Source organism: Mauremys mutica, chromosome 4 (genome assembly GCF_020497125.1).
Source record: "Mauremys mutica isolate MM-2020 ecotype Southern chromosome 4, ASM2049712v1, whole genome shotgun sequence".
Taxonomy (NCBI): Eukaryota; Metazoa; Chordata; order Testudines; family Geoemydidae; genus Mauremys; species Mauremys mutica.
The window spans coordinates 3485931-3509321 of NC_059075.1; the positions used below are offsets into that span (position 1 = coordinate 3485931).

General features: G+C 42.2%; 1 protein-coding gene and 1 non-coding gene across 7 annotated transcripts in view; both read left to right on the top strand.

The window, feature by feature from the left end:
* Positions 1 to 2300: 2300 nt before the first annotated feature.
* Positions 2301 to 23391, top strand: part of PRPF39 (pre-mRNA processing factor 39) — a 33770-nt gene continuing 12679 nt past the window's right edge. Inside the window, exons 1-12 of one of the 6 annotated variants that reach the window (XM_045014640.1) lie at positions 2301 to 2437; positions 10306 to 10664; positions 12098 to 12223; positions 12873 to 12991; positions 13527 to 13694; positions 17200 to 17365; positions 18074 to 18181; positions 18845 to 19009; positions 19328 to 19454; positions 19581 to 19849; positions 20495 to 20679; positions 22219 to 22293. In XM_045014640.1, the coding sequence (XP_044870575.1) occupies positions 10341 to 10664; positions 12098 to 12223; positions 12873 to 12991; positions 13527 to 13694; positions 17200 to 17365; positions 18074 to 18181; positions 18845 to 19009; positions 19328 to 19454; positions 19581 to 19849; positions 20495 to 20679; positions 22219 to 22293 (1832 nt within the window). In that variant the 5' untranslated portion in view covers positions 2301 to 2437; positions 10306 to 10340. Of the gene's footprint in view, positions 2438 to 10305; positions 10665 to 12095; positions 12743 to 12872; positions 12992 to 13526; positions 13695 to 17199; positions 17366 to 18073; positions 18182 to 18844; positions 19010 to 19327; positions 19455 to 19580; positions 19850 to 20494; positions 20680 to 22218; positions 22294 to 23391 lie in introns of those variants that run through there. The other 5 variants (XM_045014643.1, XM_045014644.1, XM_045014641.1 and 2 more) reach the window with 5 other exon arrangements.
* LOC123370578 lies at positions 19928 to 20015 on the top strand. The gene has a single exon (XR_006579475.1). It is a non-coding gene; the product is annotated as a small nucleolar RNA SNORD127 (small nucleolar RNA).

Below are 23391 nucleotides of genomic sequence, written 5' to 3' on the forward strand. Positions count from 1 at the left end.
CGACATGTTTCACTCAAAAACTCTCTCCCTTTTGTTGGATGAAAAAGAAAAATCGTTTATGGACAACTAAACATACAACACAGACTAATGTTATCTGTGAAGTTCTGGTTTACACTGGGTTTCATGAGGGGTGAATGTTACCATGAAGCAAGATTCTGTTTCATGGGCAATAGTGCTAAACAGTAACATGGTTAAAAGTGTAAAACTGAATTTTCCCCCCTCAAATTGTGAGCTCAAGGAAACGGGTGTGGTCCACTTCAGTTACAGGTATAGCTGGAGCTAAATTAAGTGTGGAAAATTAGCTGTAGATATTATTTCTGACAGGATTTTAATTCCCCACTTTTAGCTCCTTAACACAAGCCTGTCAGCTCTTAATGAATGTTTACTTCCAAGAGGAGTGGGAGCACGTATTGTTGTAGCAGCTAAGGTCCCCAGTCACCGATGGGGGCTCATTGTTAGGTTCTGTACAGAAACAACAAAAATGATGCTCTGAATTAGCTGTTACCACTCAAGAAAGAGATCTTGGAGTCATTGTGGATAGTTCTCTGAAAACATCCACTCAATGTGCAGTGGCAGTCAAAAAAGCTAACCATGTTGGGAATCATTAGGTAAGGGATAGATAAGACAGAAAATGTCATGTTGCCTCTGTATATATCCATGATACGCCCACATCTTGAATATTGCTTGCAGATCTGGTTGCCTCATCTCAGAAAAGATGTATTGGAATTGGACAAGGTTCAGAAAGGGGCAACAAAATGGAATGGCTGCCATATGAGAAGAGACTAATAAGACTGGGACATTTCAGCTTGGAAAAGAGATGACTAAGGGGGGGATATGAGAGGTCCATAAAATCATGACTGTTATGAAGAAAGTAAATAAGGAAATGTTATTTACTCCTCGTAAACTAGGGGTCACCAAATGAAATTAATAGGAAACAGGTCTAAAACAAAAGGAAGTATTTCTTCACACAATGCACAGTCAACCTGTGGAACTTGTTGCCAGGGTATGTTGTGAAGGCCAAGACTATAAAAGGGTTCAAAAAAAGAACTAGATAAGTTCATGGGGGGGATAGGTTCATCAACGGCTATTAGGCAGGGATGCAAAACCATGCTCTGAAGTGTCCCTACCCTCTGTTTGCCTGAAGCTGGTGTTAGGCCTGAATAAAGATGCAGCACAAAACCCAGTTATGCCACTGGTAATGGGTGATAGGGGCATAGATCACTTGATTACCTGTTCTGTTAATTCCCTATGAAGTGCCTGGCATTGGCCACTGTGGCAAAACAGGATACTGGGCTAAATGGACCATTGGTCTGACTCAGTATGGCCAGTCTTATATTCTTAAATATGCAGCCCTTACGCAAAAGGGCTTACAACCTGAGTATAAAAGGGTGACAACCTACTGGGGAGAGTACAGCACACAATGAAACTACTGGTCAGCCTGATACACAGTCTGCACAGCTCCCTGGGGGTGTGGTAAGCTAACTACTACTGTTAGCTGGTGGGAGCAGAGCTGGACTGGGGGGGTGGGCGGCTGGTGAGAGCTATGGGGGGCTGTTGGGAGCAGAGCTGGGCCGTGGGGGAGGGGGGCAGCTGGGGGCTGGCGGGAGCAGAGGGGGGGCTGGGGGGAGCTGAGGGCTGCTGAGACCAGAGGGGGATGGTGGGGGGGCAGAGCCGGGCTGGGGGGGGGGGGGGGGCTCAGGAGAGCGGAGCCGAGGCCTGGGAGGTGCTGGGGGTAGGGGGGGCTGGGGGCAGCTGAGGGGGGGAGCAGAGCTGGGCTAGGGGGAGGGGGGCTGAGGAGAGCGGAGCCGGGCTAGGGGGAGCTGAGGGGAGCTCTCGGGGGACAGAGCTGGGCTGAGGAGAGCGGAGCCGAGGCCTGGGAGGTGCTGGGGGCAGGGGGGGGTGCTGGGGGCAGCTGAGGGGGGAGCAGAGCTGGGCTAGGGGGAGGGGGGCTGAGGAGAGCGGAGCCGGGCTAGGGGGAGCTGAGGGGAGCTCTCGGGGGACAGAGCCGGGCTGAGGAGAGCGGAGCCGAGGCCTGGGTCGGGGAGAGGCGCTGAGGACGGACTGGGCCGCCCTGGCGTGAGGTGACACGTCGGCCCCCGTAGGCTCCGCACGTGCAGCGCCGGCCACCGAGGGGGGGCGGAGCCACAGCCTGACGTTCCCCTCGGCCGAGCCCGCAGCTAAACCCCGCGTTGGGTTGGCGCATGCGCACAGCAAGGGTTGAGGGCGCTGGCGCATGCCTTCCGTGGGACAGGCGGCGCGCCGCTTCTGCGTGTGGCCTTCGGCGCATGCGTAATGATTTGCTTTCGCCTTTCGGGGTGATGGCGCATGCGCAGTCACGTTTCGGAATGGCTGGTACGCATGTGTAGTGCGCGCTCCAGAAGGGTCTAGCAGAATTGGTGCGGCCGCAACGGGCCTATGGCAGAGAACCTCGCGCCAGGTCAGTACTGGGCTGGGGCGCGCGGGAGCTGCCCCTCAGTGCGGTGTGAGCCTCGGCAGTGGCGCGCGCCTGGGGGTTGGGGGGTGTCTGGAACCGAGGGGGTAGCGGGGGGGTGGTGCCTGGGGAACGGGGGGGGAATTGAGGAGGGCTGGGGGGTGTCTGGAACCGAGGGGGGAACGGGGGGGTGGTGCCTGGGGAACGGGGGGGGAATTGAGGAGGGCTGGGGGGTGTCTGTGGAACCGAGGGGGGAACGGGGGGGTGGTGCCTGGGGAGCGGAGGGGGGGGAATTGAGGAGGGCTGGGGGGTGTCTGTGGAACCGAGGGGGTAGCGGGGGGGGGTGGTGCCTGGGGAGCGGAGGGGGGGAATTGAGGAGGGCGGGGGTGTGTCAGGAACCCACGGGGGAAAGGGGGGGTGGTGCCTGGGGAGCGGAGGGGGAATTGAGGAGGGCTGGGGGGTGTCTGTGGAACCGAGGGGGTAGCGGGGGGGGTGGTGCCTGGGGAGCGGAGGGGGGGGAATTGAGGAGGGCTGGGGGGTGTCTGTGGAACCGAGGGGGTAGCAGGGGTGGTGGTGCCTGGGGAACGGGGGGGGTGGAATTGAGGAGGGCTGGGGGGTGTCTGTGGAACCGAGGGGGGAGCGGGGGGGTGGTGCCTGGGGAACGGGGGGGGGAATTAGAAGAGCTGGGGGTGGTTGGGGAAAGCGGGTGGTGGCCAAAAGTACTGACTCTCGGAGCCGCAGAGGACAATCCTCACAAGTTGGAGAGCTGGGATGGTCCTGCCAGGGCTCAGGGCTTCGGCCCCCCTGGAGGCACCTGTTGGGGCTCTGCTCCTGCTGAAGCCCAAGCCCTGGCAGGTGTGCCCCGCAGACTGAATCCTCAAGACACCCCCCCTCCCTTCCCACCACTCTGCTGCAAGGCAGAGATCCGGAGCTCGCTCTCTCCAATCCCCCCCCCCCCCAAGCTGGAGAATGGGGAGGCAGGGAGGGCTCTTCCAGTCACACTCTAACTGTAAAAGAGTTGCTTGTGGCATGTGGCTCAGGAGCTGCAGTGTGGCCACCCCTGTTATATACTCTTCTCTTGTAACCACTTACAAATTTTTGATTTGAGTTTGCCAACATTGTATATTCAACTCCAACTGGTAACCTCTGTTTCCATGTAACAATACAATCTGTACTGTACTGACAGTTCACAGTGTTACTGCTTCATTACTTGTTGGAAAGGAGTGGTCAAACATTCAACTTCCCCTTGAAATTCCACTTTGATTTTCAGTGACATTTTTAAATTGATCTCAGTACTGAATGGATATCTTCAAGAGACCTAAGCAATATTATGAATATTCTGCATACACTAAATACCTTTGTGTGTGCTTTGATGTGATATTAATCCCAGAGAAACTTTAAATAGGTGATATTATGTAGGACCTACTGTGTGTTTTAGTCCACTCTAGAGCAGAATGTGCAGTAGTTTTTCACTTCATCAATAAATTCTATTTGTGTAGCTTTTTGCATTCTTGATAGTATTGGTAAACAATTTTTCTCCTTTAACAAAGGGAAAATGTTACTGTATGGATGAAGAAATAATTACTACAGAGATTGTATTTGCATTCTTGCAGGGTAATATTAGATTCAGTGGAGATTCTTTAAAAATTCATGAATGAGATCAGTTTTAAAGCTTAATAAAATTATTGAATTTTGCAAATGAGTTTTATTTCTCTCAAAATGGCCTTTTTACTCCCAAAGTCAGCAGCTTCTCAGTAGTAACTGGTACTACATAGCTACAGAAGCATGGGGACCATGTGTGGAGAGAAGAGACATCCCTGGAACTCAGCAAAATAAATCTGCTTCCAGAGTGCATATATTATAGGATGTTGGTGTTTTAATGCAGCAGCACTGATTGTTAAACGTTTTAAAGGAAAACTACAGTGTAATAGTCTCATTGCTATGTAATTTCAAAGAATAAGTTTTAGTCTAAAATATATTGGACACTTCAGATATTAATTATCCAAGCCAAGTTCTGATGAGTTGTTTGCTCTGTTCTGGTGGTGATGAAGCCATATATCAGCTCAAATGGTGCACAGTAGTGAATCTCATCACCAAAAACAAGAGGAGAATCTCTATGCTCCATATATTTATTGGCTTCCTCTCCCGATCTGTGAGCTCCATAGAGAGGATGATCTCCCACTACCAAAACTTGAGCTCCTACTCTGCTGGTAAGCCACTGCTCTGCCTCAGCACTTGTCTACTCTCATTTTGCAAGTTAAAAATAAAATGGCAAGTAGATTTTAAGCTCTTAAAAAAGAATATGATGGCTTAGTTCACTACTAATTTTTAAAACAGAAGTTAATATAATTGCAGTTGAAATTGCTAAATCACTTGAGTATGCTATATATTGGCAAAATGGAAACTTAGCGATCAGTCTCTTAATAGATTGACCATCTTCTACACAAGTCTTTTATACTGTAATAGATATGGTATAGTATGCTGTGCAGTGTAGTAATGCAATTTTACAGAGCTATTTCTATCATACAAATGCTGCATTTTTCTCAAGGTTTTTTAACATTACAGTATGTGCCCTTTTTGATGCCAGGAACCCTTATGATTGAGAATTTTACAAATAGTATGTGTATTTCAAGCTATTTGGAAGATGTTACCGAAGTAATGCTTTCCTAGACCATAATGTAAATAAGATGGTAATCCTGAGTACCCTTACTAATAACCCGTAACCAGCAAGCTGGTTTGCAACACTGTAGAAAGAGAGGGAGTGACCACTACAGTTAATCGTGCTTACGTTGCAGTTTTACCCCTTGTTTTTTCAAGTTTAGGAAAAAATGGTGTAGTCACTTTTGATTATGGGAAGAGTGAAAAATGCTTTTCCAATTTAAAAATCAACAAAACACCCCCCTCACCCCCCAAAAAACCAATTCAACCCATGTGTGAACATTGTGGACATTCTACAGCTTGCAATATCCTGAAAGCGAGTTGAAAGTGAAACTTAGCATGGAGTTACCATTCTTACTTGGAAATGCCTTTGTTCTGAAGAGAATTGATTGAGTTATGAACCTTTGACGATCACATGCAATATACTTTGTATGAACTTTTAGCTGTTTTGTAAAATATGCGTGTAAAAGGCTTCATTGTGCATGCATGCATGGTGAGCTTAGCTTCATGGTGAAAAGCATATTGAGGACTGAGAATAGGGCTACACAAGAACTGTTGGCTCAGTCCCCGTGGACCTTGTTGGGATATTGAGGATCCTTAGGGAGGGCAGTAGCACAATATGTAAGGTTCATGAGAGGGCACTAGTTGTAGTTAAAGTTCCTTAAGTTTGCGGGAGAGGGACTTCCTCTGGTGGATCTCTTAGGGGTGTGGGATATGGCATTCTAGCAGTGTATAGCCATATAATTCGGTATTAGGGAATTTACATGCATTGTTGCCAATTTGTTGCAAGTCAACAAAGCTTTAACATTTTGTGGAATTAATCCTTTTTTCTAAGTTTTTCTGAAACAAAACACACCCTTCTCCCCCCCTCCCCCGTTGATGTGACACCTGCATCCCCAATGTTAATAAAATGTTTGGGTTGCACAGATTAAACAGTTTCTGAACTTTTGCATTCTTAGCTATGCATTGCAAATAGCTGTCTGCGTGTGTATGTGCAATAGTCTTTCATTACATTAGCATATATCAATTCTCCAACACAATATATTACCATATTTCTCAGACAGAATCTACTGCTCTGCCCCTCACTACAGCATATTCATCAATTTCCTCTTCTCCGGATATGGCTACTAATTCTTTTTCTGTGGCAACGCTTGCTGACATGATACACCTGGTACCTTTGTGAATTCCAGTTCACTTCTGGTTTGTAAAGCAGCCACTTCCTGCCTGTGCCAAGTGCCTTTCATTGGAGGCTTCTTTGGGGATCTTACTCTCCGTTTTGGGGTGCAGTTTGGCTCAAAGGCTCTTTTCTCAGAAACTTAGGACTGACTGAGAGTTTACATTAACACAGTGCTTTTCTCCTGTAGTCTAGCTGGGCCTTTGCTTGATGCTTCTTCGGCTTTTTTCAAGGGAGGACACTAAAGCTTGGCTATCACTTCATTCAGCCAGCGTGGCTGTAATTTGCAGTTCTCCAGCACGGTCATTGGCAAGGTCAGAAAGAGCTTGGCCTCTATAACCACCTGGGTGTGATTACTGTGACCTCAACTTAAAATACAGGCCTTTTGAAAGGGGCATGGAGGATAAGGGCTGAAATGTTTTTCTAGAGTATTATGAAAAAAAGCTGTCAGCTCCATGCTGTTAACTGTCTCTACTACAAGACTGTATGGTCGTCCCTCCCAGAGATAATTTAAAACTTACTGACATGCTAACTCATGTAGGCAAAATACACAAGGTGAAGGATACATGCAGTCTTTTACAGGCAAGAGAAACAAGGAAGTTTAAAATGAAAAATACAGTTATCTTACACTAACAATTGTAAGTATTGTGGCTGGCTATCTGGCCCATCAGTAATGCAGTGATCTATACATGGCAGACTTTTGCTTATATTCACCATAGACAGAATCATTGTAAGTATGGTCAGGTTTAGACATACTCATTTAACAGTTCCACTGAACACCGTTCAGAGGATCCAAAAAGCAGCCTTTTTCTGGTATGCCATGCATCTGCCTTTTCACACTACTTGGCACAGTCGGATTTGTGTTGATGCTTTCTGGGAAATTTGGGCAGCTGTTTCATGCAGTCTCAGCTGCTGGTGCCGGGGACACAGGACTCAGCGTTTCTCCACTGGTGCAGTATGCTTTTGTCTAGGCTTTTTCTACTGTACTTCTCAACATGGTATCTGAGCATTTACTTATTGAACACACAGGTTTTTGTTTCTCCCTCCCAAGTCACAGGAATACTGCTTTCAAGAAGTGGGTTTTAGAGTTCATTTTGAATGTGCAGAGGATGACTGGAATATTTTCCCCCAGAAAGGACCTGAGAGGTGGTAGGACTTGCCAGCCCAGTTGTTTGTATGTGGTTGACAATCCTATCTAGAACCTGGTTACCTATGCAGTTGGTACTCCCTTGCTGATAAATCAGTTGGAAACATAGTATAGCTGCAGTGTTAGGAACAACATGTTAAATTTTGTTATAGCCTGGTTACAAACTCAAGGTTGGTCTACACTACAGACTTATGTCAGTATAACTGTGTCGCTCAGGAGTGTGGAAATCCACACCCCTGAGTGATGCAGGTATATTAACTGAATGCCTGGTGTAGACAGCTTTATGTTGACAGGAGGGTTTCTCCTGTTGACATAGCTACTGACTCTTGGGGAGGTGGAGTACCTAAGCCTCTCCCGTTGGCATAGGTAGCATCTTCACTAAGCTCTACAGTGGCACAGCTGCAGCGCTCTATGTATAGACAAGCCCTCAGTTAAAATTTGTAGACCAATTTCACGCCCCACCCCCAATGCTTTGGACCTAGGAAGTCGGAGCATCAACCCCTAATTGCAGGTTTTGGAGTCATGTTTGTTACCATCAGGCTGGTATAAAATCCACAGCCGCTTTGAAGGATTGGGCATGGATTGTGAATGTGAAAGAAGGAAAGGTCCCTCAGACTTAAAAGATAGGTATAGAAAACTAAGCCTGGACAATATCTGGAGTTCCTATCTTAGGCGAGAGCCATATTAGTTATGCAATTCTTGTTGAGGATGAGGTAGCATGGGAGAGACTGCATCTGCTTTAATTGAAAGGGGGAATAGTCCTTGAGTGGGGCGTGTTTCCAGTGGGGTCCTGCAAGGATCAGATCTTGACCCCATGGCTGTTAACATTTTTATCAGTGAGCTGAAAGAAAACATAAAACCATCACTGAAAGTTCTCCTAAGACACACAAAGTGGGGGAGTGGTATATAATGAAGTTCTGGTGCCCACAGTTCAACAAGGATGTTGATAAATTGGAGAGGGTTCAGAGAAGAGCCCCATTATTAATAATAATAATGGAAGTTTTAGGAAAGATGCCTTATAGTGATTGACTCAAGGAGCTCAATCTGTTTAGCTTAACAAAGAGAAGGTTAAAGGGTGACTTGATTAATCTGTAAGTATGTACCTGGGAAACATTTAATAATGGGTTTTTCAATGTAGCAGAGAAAGGTATAACAATCTAATGCCTGAAGTTGAAGCTAGACAAAGGCATACATTCTTAATGGTGAGAGTAATTAAGAAACAGTTTACCAAGGGTTGAGATGGATTCTCCATCACTGAATTTTTAAATCAAGATTGGATTTTTTTCTAAAAACTGCTCTAGGAATTATTTTGGGGCAGTTCTCTGGCCTGTATTATATAGGAAGTCAGACTAGATGACCGCAATGGTCTCTCCTGGCCTTGGAATCTATGAAACTGTAGTGATAAAATCCATTATTACTAGGGAGCTGATTGGATGGTTCTGACTTTAGACTGCTCTCCCATTGAGTTCAGAGAAAGATAAATGCAGGATCCTTGAGATCTAGACCTCTCTTGTAAGGGGCTTGGATGCAGCAGAGACAGAACAGCAAGCAATGATGTAGCATGTCGCTGAGTTGTGCCAGGCAAGTGTCTGTTGGTTTGGGTGCTTCACTTGGCAGGAATATCAAGGATGCAGAGTGGGATGATGGATGAATCCCTCCTGGAGGACTAGGGAGAAGCTTCTGTCTTGTGACTTTTGCCTGGAAGAAAGTCTGTGTGGCAGGGTCTGGACCGAATCTTTTTTGCGACCCTATGTTGCTTGATCCTGTCTAGCCATCTTGAATCCTGATGGAATGTGTTGCTGTTGGTGGTAATTTTTTTTCTTGCTGAAATCCTAGTTTGAGCCAATTCATCTAGAAGTTACAATTGATGATATACTTTGGGGTGTAACTGGAATATAGTATTCTGTATTAACTAGCAGTAGTAAATTGACTTAAACAGATATTTTATACAGGGTAAAATACCTCGACCTCTTACAAGGAAATTGCAGTGGTTGGTTGTAATACCTGGATAGCTACATGGGATATTTACAAAAGATTTTGCATCTGACTTTCCCCAAAAATCTAGGGATGCCCATCACGGTCAGTGTTTCTGTAAATATGAATGTTGCTAGTGAGTGTGGAAAGTCTAAGTTTGTAACAAAGCAGATGAATGTGTGAGACACTTAGGATGCTTTCTCAGATGGTTGAAAGTAAACTGTTCAAGTATAACTAGAGAGATAAGGTGGATAAGGTAATTTATTTTATTGGACTAACTTCTGTTGGTGAGAAAGACGTCTTTCAAGCTTACACAGAGCTCTTCTTCAGGTTAGCTCTGTGTAAGCTTGAAAACTTCTCTCTCTCACTAACAGAAATTTGTCCAATAAAAAATAGGTGAAGTAGTACTGTGACCAACATCGCTACAACACTTCATTCAAGTATAATTATTTATCTAACTTGGATTAATCCATGGCCAGTCATGTTGCACAGCTAGAGATTGTTCGATTGTTGGTTAAAATCCTTTTTGTCTCTGGCAGGCTTCTGTGAACTTTCGTCTTTGGTTTTACATAGAAGTACAGAAGATTCATATTAAATCAGTTAATTTAAAAAAATACTGGATGCACCTGAGAACACAGTTGCCAGCTCTTTTACTTGCAGTGAGATGCCGAGCAATCCTTTTCATTTCATCAGAGGCAACATGGCAGTTTATTGGTTATTTAATAACGTTTTACTTTGTAACAAGGATACGTTTTTACAATCAAATGGAATTGATTATAAATCTTTTAAAATGACGTTCTTCCTGTAGTTCAGTTGAATTAGCTGAAATGTTTTGCTACATCAAGTAGGACAATTTAAAAATTGACAGCTAAATTGTACTGGCATCTGGAAGATAGTAACCTTTAATCTGTATTTCCACAGGATATCATTCAACAGAACAACATTAAACAGCAGCTATGCAGAACTCAGATCATACAGAGGATGACTGTAACCTAAGTAATGACAACACAGTCAACAGCACCGACGCAGCAGGAGAGCAGCTTACGGACTTTAGTACAGAGATTATGAGTGTCACAGAGATGGAACAGTCTCCTGATAGCTCTCCTGATGTAAATGAGGAGATCACACAAGAGAGTGGAATACCAAATATTCAAAGTTTACACACGACTGATGTTGAGGCTCATTTCCCTCCTGAATATGAGAAGTTCTGGAAAGTAGTAGAGGAGAATCCCCAGGATTTCACAGGTTGGGTATATCTGCTGCAGTACGTAGAGCAGGAGGTTAGTACATCTTTTTTCCCAAAATGCACAGAAGGATGAATTAAAAACATTGTCCTCTGATTCCAGTCTTGAATTTACAGTTGTATCTCAGTCCCTAGCAGGTATTGTTTGAAGGCAGTGGTTCTGGATTTCTACTGTACTACTGGGCCATGTTCTTTCTTAAAGGTACAAGCTCTGACTTCAGTTCTCAAATCTCTGTGCTTTATGCATGTAGAATTCTAGTCACTTCAAAAAGGGGACATAAGAATGGCCATATTGGGTCAGACCAGTGGTTCATCTAGTACATCTCTTGACAGTGGGTAGGTCCAGAAGCTTTAGAAGGAATGAACAGAACAGGGCAGTTATTGAGTGTTCCAGCCCTGACTTCTGCAGTCACAGGTTAGGGACAATCAGAGCATGAGGACACTGCAGCTCTGGCCAATTTTTGTGGCCAGTTGTGATTGTGCCATGTCATCAACTAGTTGAGAGGAAAAAAAAAAAGATGATTAAGTCTTGAGAGCACTAATATTGTGAAACTTTCTAATTAGATTTTTAAAATAGCATTGTTATATCTTGTAAAATCCTTTTAAAGAGTAGCTCTACCTAGTTACAAAAACACTCATCTTACTTGCATTATGATCAAGCTAGTAGATGAATATTGCTTGTCCAGCACTTACCACTCAAATAATGATTTACACCTTCTAAGTGTTACTACTGACACGGCTTGTAATGCAGACATCAGATGCTAACAGATAATGGCTTTTTCTCAGTCTATTTTTAAAAGTTCAAATGCTAGTCTAGTTTTGTGTGGAAATTTTTGTTTCCAAGCTTGCTGAGTTACATTGATGTCACTGTTTATAGAATCACTGAAAACTCGGAGCCCTACTGACAGCTAGTTGAGATTTGGATAGGGTGACCAGACAGCAAATGTGAAAAATCGGGACAGGGTGGGGGGTAATAGGAACCTATATAAGAAAAAGACCCAAAAATCGGGACTGTCCCTATAAAATCACAAAAAGAACAGGAGTACTTGTGGCACCTTAGAGACTAACAAATTTGTCTCTAAGGTCGCTTGAGATGTGAAAGGGGTCGCCAGTAAAAAAAAGTTTGAGACCCACTGGTCTAAAGAATCAAGTGCAGTGGCTGAGGTGGAAAGAAGCAGGTTCTGATTGAAGATGCTAGCAGAGTAGTGTGGGAATACTTAAGCTGTGTCTGCTTGCAGCTTTGTAAACCTGTAACTTAAGTTAGCATAGGTCTTGGTGTTGTAATTATTTGTTCTCACATATATTCAAAGTTATTTATAAAACTACGGAAAAGCACTTGATATTACGACGTGGCTTTCTGTGTTTGAATTGGAATGGTGCCCTCCATGTAAGAATTCATGCTCTTCTCTAGTTATTTGAAACTTTCTCTTAAGAACTGTAAGTTACAGTTCTGTTATATGTTTCTTACAGAACCACTTGCTGGCTGCCAGGAAAGCATTTGACAGATTTTTCACACATTATCCATATTGCTATGGATATTGGAAAAAGTATGCAGACCTTGAAAAGCGACATGACAACATTAAACAGTCTGATGAGGTACGTTGGTAGCTGGATATAGCTATCACCATTTGGTCCTGTAAGCCAAATGATGACTAAACCACTGCAAGTCATTTTGGCTGCCAGTACCTACCATATATGGTCAGATTTATAGGGATTTTGTTTGCATTTGTCACTTTTTTTTGTGGCATTTGTAGCTAATATTTTCTCTCTTTGTTGGCAGGTGCGTTAAACCTCTACAGTTTGTCAAGCTTTGCAGTGCAAGCCTCTGTATTACACTGCAGCTTAACAAGTAGGGCAGGGCTTTTCTGTCACTTACATTTATTTCTCATTTTCAAAACAATATAGTTGGTTTGCTGGTCACAATTGCTACATCTTATTGCATTTTTGGTCAGACGCTGTCAATGATGCTCTAATGGGTCTGTGCCCTATGGTCTGTACCCCAAAGCCTGCCCACACAACCTGGTCAGAATGCAGGGACCGCTGCGCTTTGAAGATCAAGACTCTGCACGTGGAGATCAGAACATTGCCATGTTCTATCCAACCTCCACCCAAATGGTAATGGTAGATTATTTAAACAAAATTCCAGTAATTAGTATTTCTAAGGTTCACCGGATAACACAGTGTTGCCTCTCTCTTAGGACGCTATTAAATATTTGAAGTACAGTTTATGTTGTTCTCTTCATAGGTATATCGGAGAGGGCTACAGGCAATACCTCTTAGTGTTGATCTTTGGATACATTATATAAACTTCTTAAAAGAGACACTGGATCCTGTTGACCCTGAAATTAATAATACCGTAAGAGGGTAAGTTGTTTGTGATTTAAAAAAAAAAAAAAGAAAAGGAGGGGGGGAACACATGAACACTGTTGTAAATGATATGTAGCTACATGAAAAAGTAAAATCTTTAGCCATGAGAGCGAAGCTGAAGTAGCATCTAGCTGTATTGATGTCTCTTTATTTTTGTCTGATAAAATAGTTCCATTCATTCCTCAGAGCCTTGGGAATAGGCTCTTAGAGAGAAACTCCTCATGGGTTTTAGTGGTTTGATTTCTTATTTATGGCTTATTTTTATGTTGCTCTTATTCCTTTTATTGTGAAAATATTAGGAAAAATCACTGTAGATCTGCTTATTAAAAAGGTCTTGTATTGATCATATATCTAGAGAACATATTTGGTAACGTGCATTGCTTGAATCCCCAAAAGAATGCAGTAAAAGCTAAATAGAACATTCAGAGGCTCTTACAAAAAAAAATAAAAATCCACCTAATTCTCATTGCTCCTTGAATAGTTGAGGTACTACACTCAGAAATGGCTGTTAAACATTTTTTCATTTTTTTAGAGCCTATGAACATGCAGTCTTAGCTGCAGGGACAGATTTCCGCTCTGACAGACTATGGGAAATGTATATAAATTGGGAAAATGAACAGGGCAACCTACGAGAAGTTACAGCTATATATGATCGTATCCTGGGGATTCCAACGCAGCTTTATAGCCATCATTTCCAGAGGTAAGGACAGCTTAAAGCTTTAGTTAACTTGATGCTATTAACTGTGCTAAATAAGCATAAATATAATTAATTTTTTAATATTTTTGTAAAACTCAAAATTGTTCAATCCAAACAGGAACTTGGAAAGTTATTACACTTAAGCCAGTAATAAAAGTGATTGTCGCTCCAAAAAAACAAAGCTTCTGGGTAAACTTCACTTCTTAATTATAAGCAAATACATTTGTATAGTGTCTTACTCTACCGTCTATATTTTAGTTCTTATGTTGATACTGTGAGTACACTGTTTCACATGCTAGCATTTCTTTAAATAAATAAAATGAGGGCTAATAGAAAATTGGAGACTGAAAATGTTTTCACCTTCATTAAGAATGGGCAAAGACTTCTCTTTAGGGAGTCATGGAAGTGTTCTTTGGAGCAGCAAGACCTCAAACTGATGCAAAATGTACAACACAATAAAATGTATTGAAATCAGTATTGCCTGGAGCTGCGAACCAGCTGAGTGTTGTACGGACGTAGATCTTTTTATTCTTTTGAGCGCTGAAGCAAAGGTTAGAAAATTCACCTATGACCAACTTTTTTGTAAAAAGGAAGTTGTGGGAATTGTTAGCAGGAAGAAAAATGGGGTGAACCCAGAAAAGGGTGCATCTTACCAGAAAGTTATGTTGTTCAGCTTTCTAATTCCATGTCCTGCTGCAATTCTCAGCTGAACTGTTTTTTTTTACCATAAACTAATTTAAGAAAAATACTTTATTCAGTTTTAAATAGTAAATATCTGTATTAATTTGGATAGGGTAAACATTAAAAACCAGAAACCCTAGTTAAGAGGTACAGCAGTCTTCCTACTAGTTTCTAAAGAAGTTTTTTGTTAGGAATTCCCAAGCAAATGGTCATTCTCTGAGAATTAGCATCCCATGTCATCCTATTCACTGAGTAGGTAGCCTTTTCCCACCACAGTTTGCAAGGTATTCACAGTTACAAGCTACTCCTTAATGTTTGCCCTTCATGGTACTTGAATCCTTTGAAACAGGAAGCTGCTTTGCACACCTAGTAGATACTACCTATGTATTATGTACACTGTGAGAAGTTGCATCTCCAGCAGAGTTCTAGGTTCTTAAACCATCCACTTGTGCTAATAATCAGTTCTTCGAGTGGTGTCCCCGTGGGTGCTCCACTTTAGATGTCGTAGTGCCCCTGTGCTCGTAGCTGGAGATTTATGGTAGCAGTGCCCTGGTTGGGCCACACATGCACAGTCCCCATCTCGCGCTGCTTCAGGTGGTTAACTGGCACTGTACTACCACCCCCTCTTTCTCCCCCCCCCCAGTTCCTTCTCTCCTGACGTCAGAGCACTCAGCAGCGCCTCACAGCTAGAAATAATTATTTTTCCTGTCCCTTTAGCAATAATTCATAGTTCTTAGAATACAATAGACTTTTTTCCTCTTCCTACCTTATCTCCGTCCTTAAAAAATTTCCCCATAGGACCATAAATTTTCCAGTCTTCCTAATTACAGTGGCACTATACTTTTATATCGCTCTGCATCACTGAGACAATAAGCTTCCCCAGGGTATGCCTGGCTCCCCAGGGTTTAAATGCTGCACTACGTGCCAGCTTTCAATACACCTCTCGGACGGACACTCTCAAATCGTGTGATGTCTGGGTGAGGGACATATACAGCGAACGTGCTCGCACTGTCTAAACTTGAAAGCCGGCACAAAAAAGGCAAGGGATTTACAGCTAAAGCTTTCTCCTTATGGAGAAATCTCTTCGCCTGGTGTCTGAGCCTGAGGTACGAACTCCTCCCAGACAGAAATGGCCAACTGTTGCCTTGGACAAAGGCCCTTCTTTCAGGGGAAAAGATCCTGAACAACCTGCCAAGAAGGCAGCAAAGAAACGGGGCACCATGTCCCCGATTCCGGAATCGGCCAAGAAAAGGTGCTCCAATAGTGGCCAGATGCTCCTGGTACTGACTGTGCCGGCCATATTAACTGCCAACAGACCACGTCCCGATGGTACTAAGAAACCCAGAGCTCCAAAGCAGTGGAGCTCTGACACAGGCATTAAGGGGAAAGTGAAACCCTATGCCATGGCACTGACAACAGCAAGCAAGCCATCCATACTGAGCATTCCTGCGCTAATGCTGCCACCTACTGCTGGTACTATGCACACCAGCCGCACACCAGCGCCGATAAGCTCATTCCAGCATACAGTACCGAGCTCCACCATCCCACCGAGATCAGACACGTCACAGCAGTTCCTATGTCACACAGACTTACTTGTCACATTGAACACCCACCCCACCATGGGACCTCAACCTAGTCCTCCATGCCCTCACCGAGCCCCCTTTCTAGCCCATAGCTACAAGCTCCTTACTACACCTCTCTATGAAGGTTGCATTTCTAGTGGTCATTACATTGGCCAGGCAGTTAGAACTAGCTGTTCTCGTGAGGGATCCACCCTATATGATCTTTTTTAAAGATAAAGTATCTTCAGACCTTATCCTAAGCTTTTGCCCAAGATGGATTCATCGTTTCATCTTAACCAGCCTATATACTTAGCTACATATTTTTGAAACCACATACAGTAGACAACCCAGACTACTCTCCTTGGACGTCCGCAGGGCTCTCGCCTTTTATGTCAATAGAACAAAATCCTTTCACAAGTCTCCAAAATTATTTGTTTCTATCACCGAACGCTCTAAAGAGCACGCCATTTCCAAAGAATGCCTATTCAAATGGATATCAGACTCTATCAAACTCTGTTATCTCCAGTATAAATGACAACCACCTATTGGGATCCATAGGCATTCTACTAGGAGTCTTTCAACCTCCATAGTGTTTCTCAACAACATCCCTATTGCAGAAATCTGTAGGACTGCAACCTGGGTCTCACCACACACTTTTACACAACACTGTGTTGCAACAACACACATCTTCTGATGCCCTCTTTGGTCACACAGTGTTTTCATTTGCTACAACTTCAATTCCGAAGCCCCCTCCTTCCACCGGAGGGCACTGCTCTGAAGTCACCTAAAGTGAAGCACCCACAGGGACACCACTGGAAGAAGAAGAGGAAGTTACTCACATTGTGCAGTAACAGGTTCTTCCAGATGTGAATCCCTGTGGGTGTTCCACTACCCTCCCTCCTCCCCTCTGCTTTGGAGTTCTATCATATACAGACTCTGCAGTAGACAAGGAATGGGGGGGTGGGAGGGAGGGGGTTGGTCACACAGCGCCAGTTAACCGCCTGAAGTGGCATGAAACAGGAACTGTGTATGTGCGGCCCAACCGGGGCACTGCTATCATAAATCTCTGGCTACGAGCGCAAGGGCGCAGCGACACCTAAAGTGGAGCACCCACAGGGACACACATCTCAAAGAACCTCTGTCACTGCACAAGGTGAGTAACTTTCTCGCTTTTGTCATATAACTTAAAATAAGTGAGTATTTTTTAAAATATAACATGTAAAAATTGTGTATTTGTTAGGTGAACAAATCCTGTTTCTTTGCAGGTTTAAAGAATACATACAAAATAATTTGCCTCGAGACCTTCTAACTCCTGAGCAGTTTATTCAGCTGCGCCGGGAATTGGCGTCTGTCAATGGCCATAGTGGGGATGATGCACCACCCGGAGATGACCTTCCTACTGGAATTGAGGACATAACTGACCCTGCAAAGGTAAATGTGCAGGCAAGGTTGCGGAACACCTTTGCATGTTTGTTCAATCTGCTGCTGCTGAGAGGAGAGTTTTCTTTTATTTGCAGGTACTGTACTGTGTTTTTGGCTGAGCTGATCCCATAGTGTAGAGTGTCAACTCCTACATGTGAGCCAAAGAGCAGCAGTTAGTGTGTGATTGGCTGTATAGACAAGAAGAGATCTCCCTTACACTACATAGGTTTGAAAGAAATGTCATTAACATTTTAATCTTAAAAGTGATCTACAAAATTTTAGCAGAATGTTGACCCTTTCAAATAAATGGGGTAAGAGTTACGGCATGTTTTGTGAGGTTTTATTTATTTAGTAATGGCTTCTGCAGATCCTTGCTCCTTGAAGGGCATGCAAAAGCATGGAACCAGCTAGAAAAAAGTGCCCATTTGGAGTTGTACCAAACTAAAGATGGAATCCTGTTTGGATATGACGCATCTCAGATTTATATCACTTCAGAAATTAAGAGGCCGACCACTGGATCCAAGATTTCCTCAGGTCCATTACACGAAGAGCTAAGACGATGTGCACTTTTATCCCACTTGTTCAGGACAGCACCTAAAGTAGCTGTGTACCTTTCATATTTTAATTTATGTAGATCACGTCAATAATACAATGCAGTTGTAAACTTGATATTTTACAGACCAGCATTAATCACTTGCTTTTATCATGTATCTTTAGCTAATCACTGAAATAGAAAACATGAGACATAGAATCCAAGAGATTCATCAAGAAATGTTCAATCACAATGAACATGAAGTCAGCAAGAGGTGGACCTTTGAAGAAGGAGTAAGTTTTCTTGTGTTAGCCTTTTTTGTATGAAAGACAGCGTGGTCTAAAGGCATGAACATGGGACTGGGAACCAGAAACTCCTGGTGTTTCTAATTCTGACTAAATTACCGTAAAGCTTTGGGCAAATAAATGGTTTTACCCTCTTTTCCTCGGTTTTTCTATCTTCAAAAAGAGTACTTTTTAAAAATATACCAGCATTAATAACTAATTCTCACAGCAGCTCTGTGAGATGTAAATAACACTTCCTTATTTATTTTCTCCACACCATTCTTGATTTTTATAGACCTCTATCATATCCCCCATTAGTTTCTTACAGGTTCTCAGTGCTGCTATGTTTGGGTTGCAGACAAGGCAGAGGATTGATTAATTACTAACAGCATTACTGTTGTGGGTAATTTATTTAAAAAAAGATTATTTTGGGAAAAGCTGTTTTTACAAGACCTAGATTTTGGCCCAAACTTGAATTGGCAATTATAGTATCCCTTTAAAATTAGTCCATTAAGATCTGGATATTTGAATAGCCTACATAAGATTATTATTCTGAAAAGTCAAAGGGTGTGGTATAAATTCCAATAAAAAGTAACATCGAAACAGTTTATCTTGCTCTGTATTTTTGACTAAGTTGTTGAATTTGACTCCAATGTTACTCATCTGTTGCAGATAAAACGACCGTACTTCCATGTAAAACCTTTGGAGAAAGCCCAGTTGAAAAACTGGAAAGAATACTTAGAGTTTGAGATAGAAAATGGGACTCACGAGCGCGTTGTAGTCCTCTTTGAAAGATGTGTTATTTCATGTGCCCTCTATGAGGACTTCTGGATTAAGGTAAGGGGAGTGACTTACTAATGAATTCTTACTGATTGCAAACATTGATCTAGTGACTAACCTTTTGTACTCTTGTTGAATGTTGTTCATATATAACTATATCTGTTGCATTAGGAGATGGTCTGCTTGCAACCAGATTTGACTGCTGCATATGCCAACCTCGTTGCCTCTCTACGTCCTTCCTTACAGAAACTAGTCTAGTGGTTCAATAAAGGTGCTGAATGGGTTTAAACAAAAGAATTTTATCGTTCTGTCATGTATTTAAAGACTGAATAATTTAAAGTTTATTTTTAATCTATACTCTGTTTTCAAATGTAGTATGCCAAGTATATGGAGAATCACAGTATTGAAGGAGTGAGACATGTCTACAGCAGGGCCTGTACAATACATCTTCCTAAGAAACCAATGGTTCATATGCTATGGGCTGCCTTTGAAGAACAGCAGGGTAAGAGCCAAGTTATTGAGGCTTTTCTAGTTAAATCAGCCTTTGGATTGTTGCTGGCAGTGATTTTTTTTTAAAGAGTTGATGGATACATGGTGTCTGCATTAAATACTTATCCAACATTTTTAGGGAACATCAATGAAGCAAGAAGAATTTTGAAAACATTTGAAGAGTGTGTTCTGGGACTTGCAATGGTTCGCTTGCGAAGAGTTAGCTTAGAGCGCCGACATGGAAACATGGAAGAAGCTGAACACCTGCTTCAGGAAGCTGTTAAGAATGCTAAATCAAGCAGTGAATCGTCATTTTATGCCATCAAACTAGCTCGACATCTTTTCAAAGTTCAGAAGAACCTTCCAAAAGCAAGAAAAGTGCTGTTGGAAGCCATTGAGAGAGACAAAGTATGTGTTTCCTAAAAGCTTTATAAATAGTCCTGTGATATTTAATTTCCTCCTCCTTTTAGTCAGTGCATTAAAACATGGCAACAATGATGACAGGTTTTCAGACTGTATGTAAAGCATTTTATTGCCACATGGAGACACCAGTCCCTCTAAGCTGACGTTGCCAGATTTGCAGGTTATGAATCTTACCTTTTTCACTCTTCAGATAGCATCCATGATTCCCCTAGTGTTCTGAGACATCCTTATTTTTCTCTGTCCTGCTCCCTTTCAAAAATCACAAACAATGCAGGGATGCTGACGTTGCACGGGAGGAATTTATTAAATACTATTGGTCGTGTTAGTGTGGGATCACTTTATTTGGGCGCCAGAACTGCTTGGTCTTCGAGCCCTCATGCTAATCACAAGGATACACATACCCTCAGATGCACATGGTCTACAGTAGATCTATTTATAAAGTGACACAGGTCAAAGAGCACCTATGTTTACACTTTCGGACAGGAAACCTTTGTACTGACTACACTATAACATCTATTTACAGTGTAGGACACTGATGTGCAGAGTTGTCAAACTTATTAGAAAGAAATGCTGGAGATGTACTTGGGCAAACAGTATTTTACAACAATCGCTGTAACTTGTTTCGCACAGGAGAACACTAAATTGTATCTCAACTTACTTGAAATGGAGTATAGTGGGGATCTTAAGCAAAATGAAGAAAACATCCTCACATGTTTTGACAAAGCTGTCAATGGTGCATTGTCTATAAAAATGAGGATTACATTTTCTCAACGAAAAGTGGAATTTCTGGAAGATTTTGGTTCTGACGTCAACAAGTAAGATTTAACCTACACTACGGCTGTAATGGGGTCACCAAATGAGGTGCTGTTTATAACATTGGGGGAAGAGTTTCAGTTAGACATGCTCCTTAAACTATTATTTTAACACTGCAATTGTGACAATATTAGAGTTGAGGACAGACAAATTCATACTAAGTTCCTATTTTCAAGTATTATCAACTTTCTGGAAAAGCTGCCATTTTGTCTCATGCTTGTTCTCAGCTCAAAAGAGTGTTGTCTTTTTGTTTGAAAGCTGTGTCTAGGCTTTATAGTGGGGGATAGTCTTGAAAGAGGACACAAAGAATAGTGTTTGGTGCTTTTTTTTTTGTACTCTAACTTCACCCACAACCACACATCTTAAATTTTCAAACTTGCCCTAACTTGGCTTATCCTTGAGAACTAGTATCATTAATGTGTTCAGAAATCACAGGCTTTCTAATTGTGTGCTGTGCATTGAGCCTTCTCTGGGCATTGGACATTTACACAAGTGCAACTTTTAATTAAATACTTTTTATTCTCTTCATTCTCAATACTACCATAAAGTGTAATTTTCCTGGTTTTGGCTTGGATTTTCCAAGCTATAAGTTAGCTTTTCTGCATTGCATGTTGCTAATAATACCCTATGGTAACATTCTGCCTTCTGATATGCACTGATTTTCATGGGAACTATGCATGTAACTCCCAGAAAGGAAATTGACTAGGAGAAAACAAGCTTTTAGGTTCTGATATGGTGCTGCAGGACAAAATATCTGAGATGTGCAGAACGAAAAGACCAGGGATGGAACTCCCGACCTACTTGTGTCAAAGGAGATGGCTGATGGAAGAAGCAGTTTTGGTCTGTCACCTTTTGAACTGCAATAGTAAGAGGAATCTGAACCAGCAGCTGAGCCTATATTAAATGAAATATCTAGGAAACATAAAAATTGTTATTGCGCCTATTGAAAGATGGGCTGCTTTATACACTGTTACTTGATAGCTATATGGCTCTTCATGCAGCACTGAATTCCTCTATTTTTCATATTACTTGTGAAAGATCTTCAGATATTTATATGAATGATAGCAACACATGTAAAACATCATGTATATTTATGGTGCAGTATAAATGCTTAATATAAACACAACTGTAAGTAATGGTAGGTTGGTATTTTTGTGGGGAAAAATGTCTTCACGTGCTGCTGAAAATGTTGTTCTTCACTATATTAACACACAAATACATGCTGTGCATTATGAAAATCATTCAAACTAGCAAGTTTTTTGGTCTTCCTCATGTCATAGTGGATAGCTTTAATCTTTTGGTCTTAATTCAGTTTAAAAAATTAGTTTACCTTTGCTTAGATTCATAGTAATAAAGAATTTTTACAGTCTGAAATAGACATACTTAACAATTGTCACTATACAACATCCTTTGATTGACCATGGATGGAAGATGTACAGGTTGGTAGCCTAATTATTTACAGGCTGTACTGTTTTGAAAATTTAACATGCATGCTAAACAAAGTTTGAGGTGTGTTTGTGATTATTTTTTTTCCCCCTCAGGCTTTTGGATGCCTATGATGAACATCAAACACTTCTAAAAGAGCAGGATTCTTTAAAAAGGAAAGCTGAAAATGGGTATGAACTGTATTCACCTCATGCTCCTAAGTCAATTAATAGTTCATGCAATAGTGGCATTGCTTTGAATTCCAGGGTAGCAAAGACAGGATCCTGGGGTATTGTAGAAGTCACTGTATAGACTGTGTGTAGTGTGTCTGGAACAAAACATTTTGAAATGTTTTAGAAACATTTCAGAGAACGTCACTGACTGCCTCATACTCATCATTAAGTACTTTGGGTTTTTCAAGTTCAGTTTTTTTAAAGCCCTTACAACTATTTTGGGCTTTGTACTGTCTTCCCAGGAGGCCCAAAAGAAAAGGGAGTGGTGCTAAATATCAAATAGAGTGTAGTGTATCTAGTTATAGCTCTAACTCGACTGTAATGGTTTTTGCCTTAATTTACAGCATTTGCATCCCAAAAGTACGTAAACTCAAATGCTTATGCTGGAAGCTGCTAGAATTCCTGGAAATATGTAAAAAAACCAAAAACAAAACCCTCCGCATAGAATCACAGAAATGTAGGGTTGGAAGGGGACCTCAGGAAGTATCAAGTCCAGCCTCCTGCGTTGAGGCAGGACCAAGTAAACCTAAGCCGTCCCTTACAGGTGTTTGTCCAACCTGCTCTTAAAATCCTCCAATGACGGCTATTCCACAACCTCCTTTGGAAGCCTATCCCAGAGCTTAACTACTCTTATAGTTAAAAAGCTTTTCCTGCTTCTCAACCTAAGTCTCTCTTGCTGCAGATTAAACCCATTACTACTTGTCCTGCCCTCAGTGGACATGGAGAACAATTGATCACTGTCTTCTTCATAACATTCCTTAACACATTTGAAGATGGGTGTGGGGAGGGTTAATAACAATCTTCTTTTCTCATTTTTTTTTAACCTGTCTTCATAAGTCAGGTTTTCTAAACTTTTTATCATTTTTGCTGCTCTCCTCTGGACACTCTGTAATTTGTCCAGATCTTTCCTAAAGTGTGGGCCCCAGAATTAGACACAGTGCCTCACCCGTGCCTAGCAGAGCAGGACAGTTACTTCTTGTCTTACATATGACATTCCTGTTAATACATCCCAGAATATTAGTCTTTTTTGCAACTGCGCACATTGTTGATTCATAT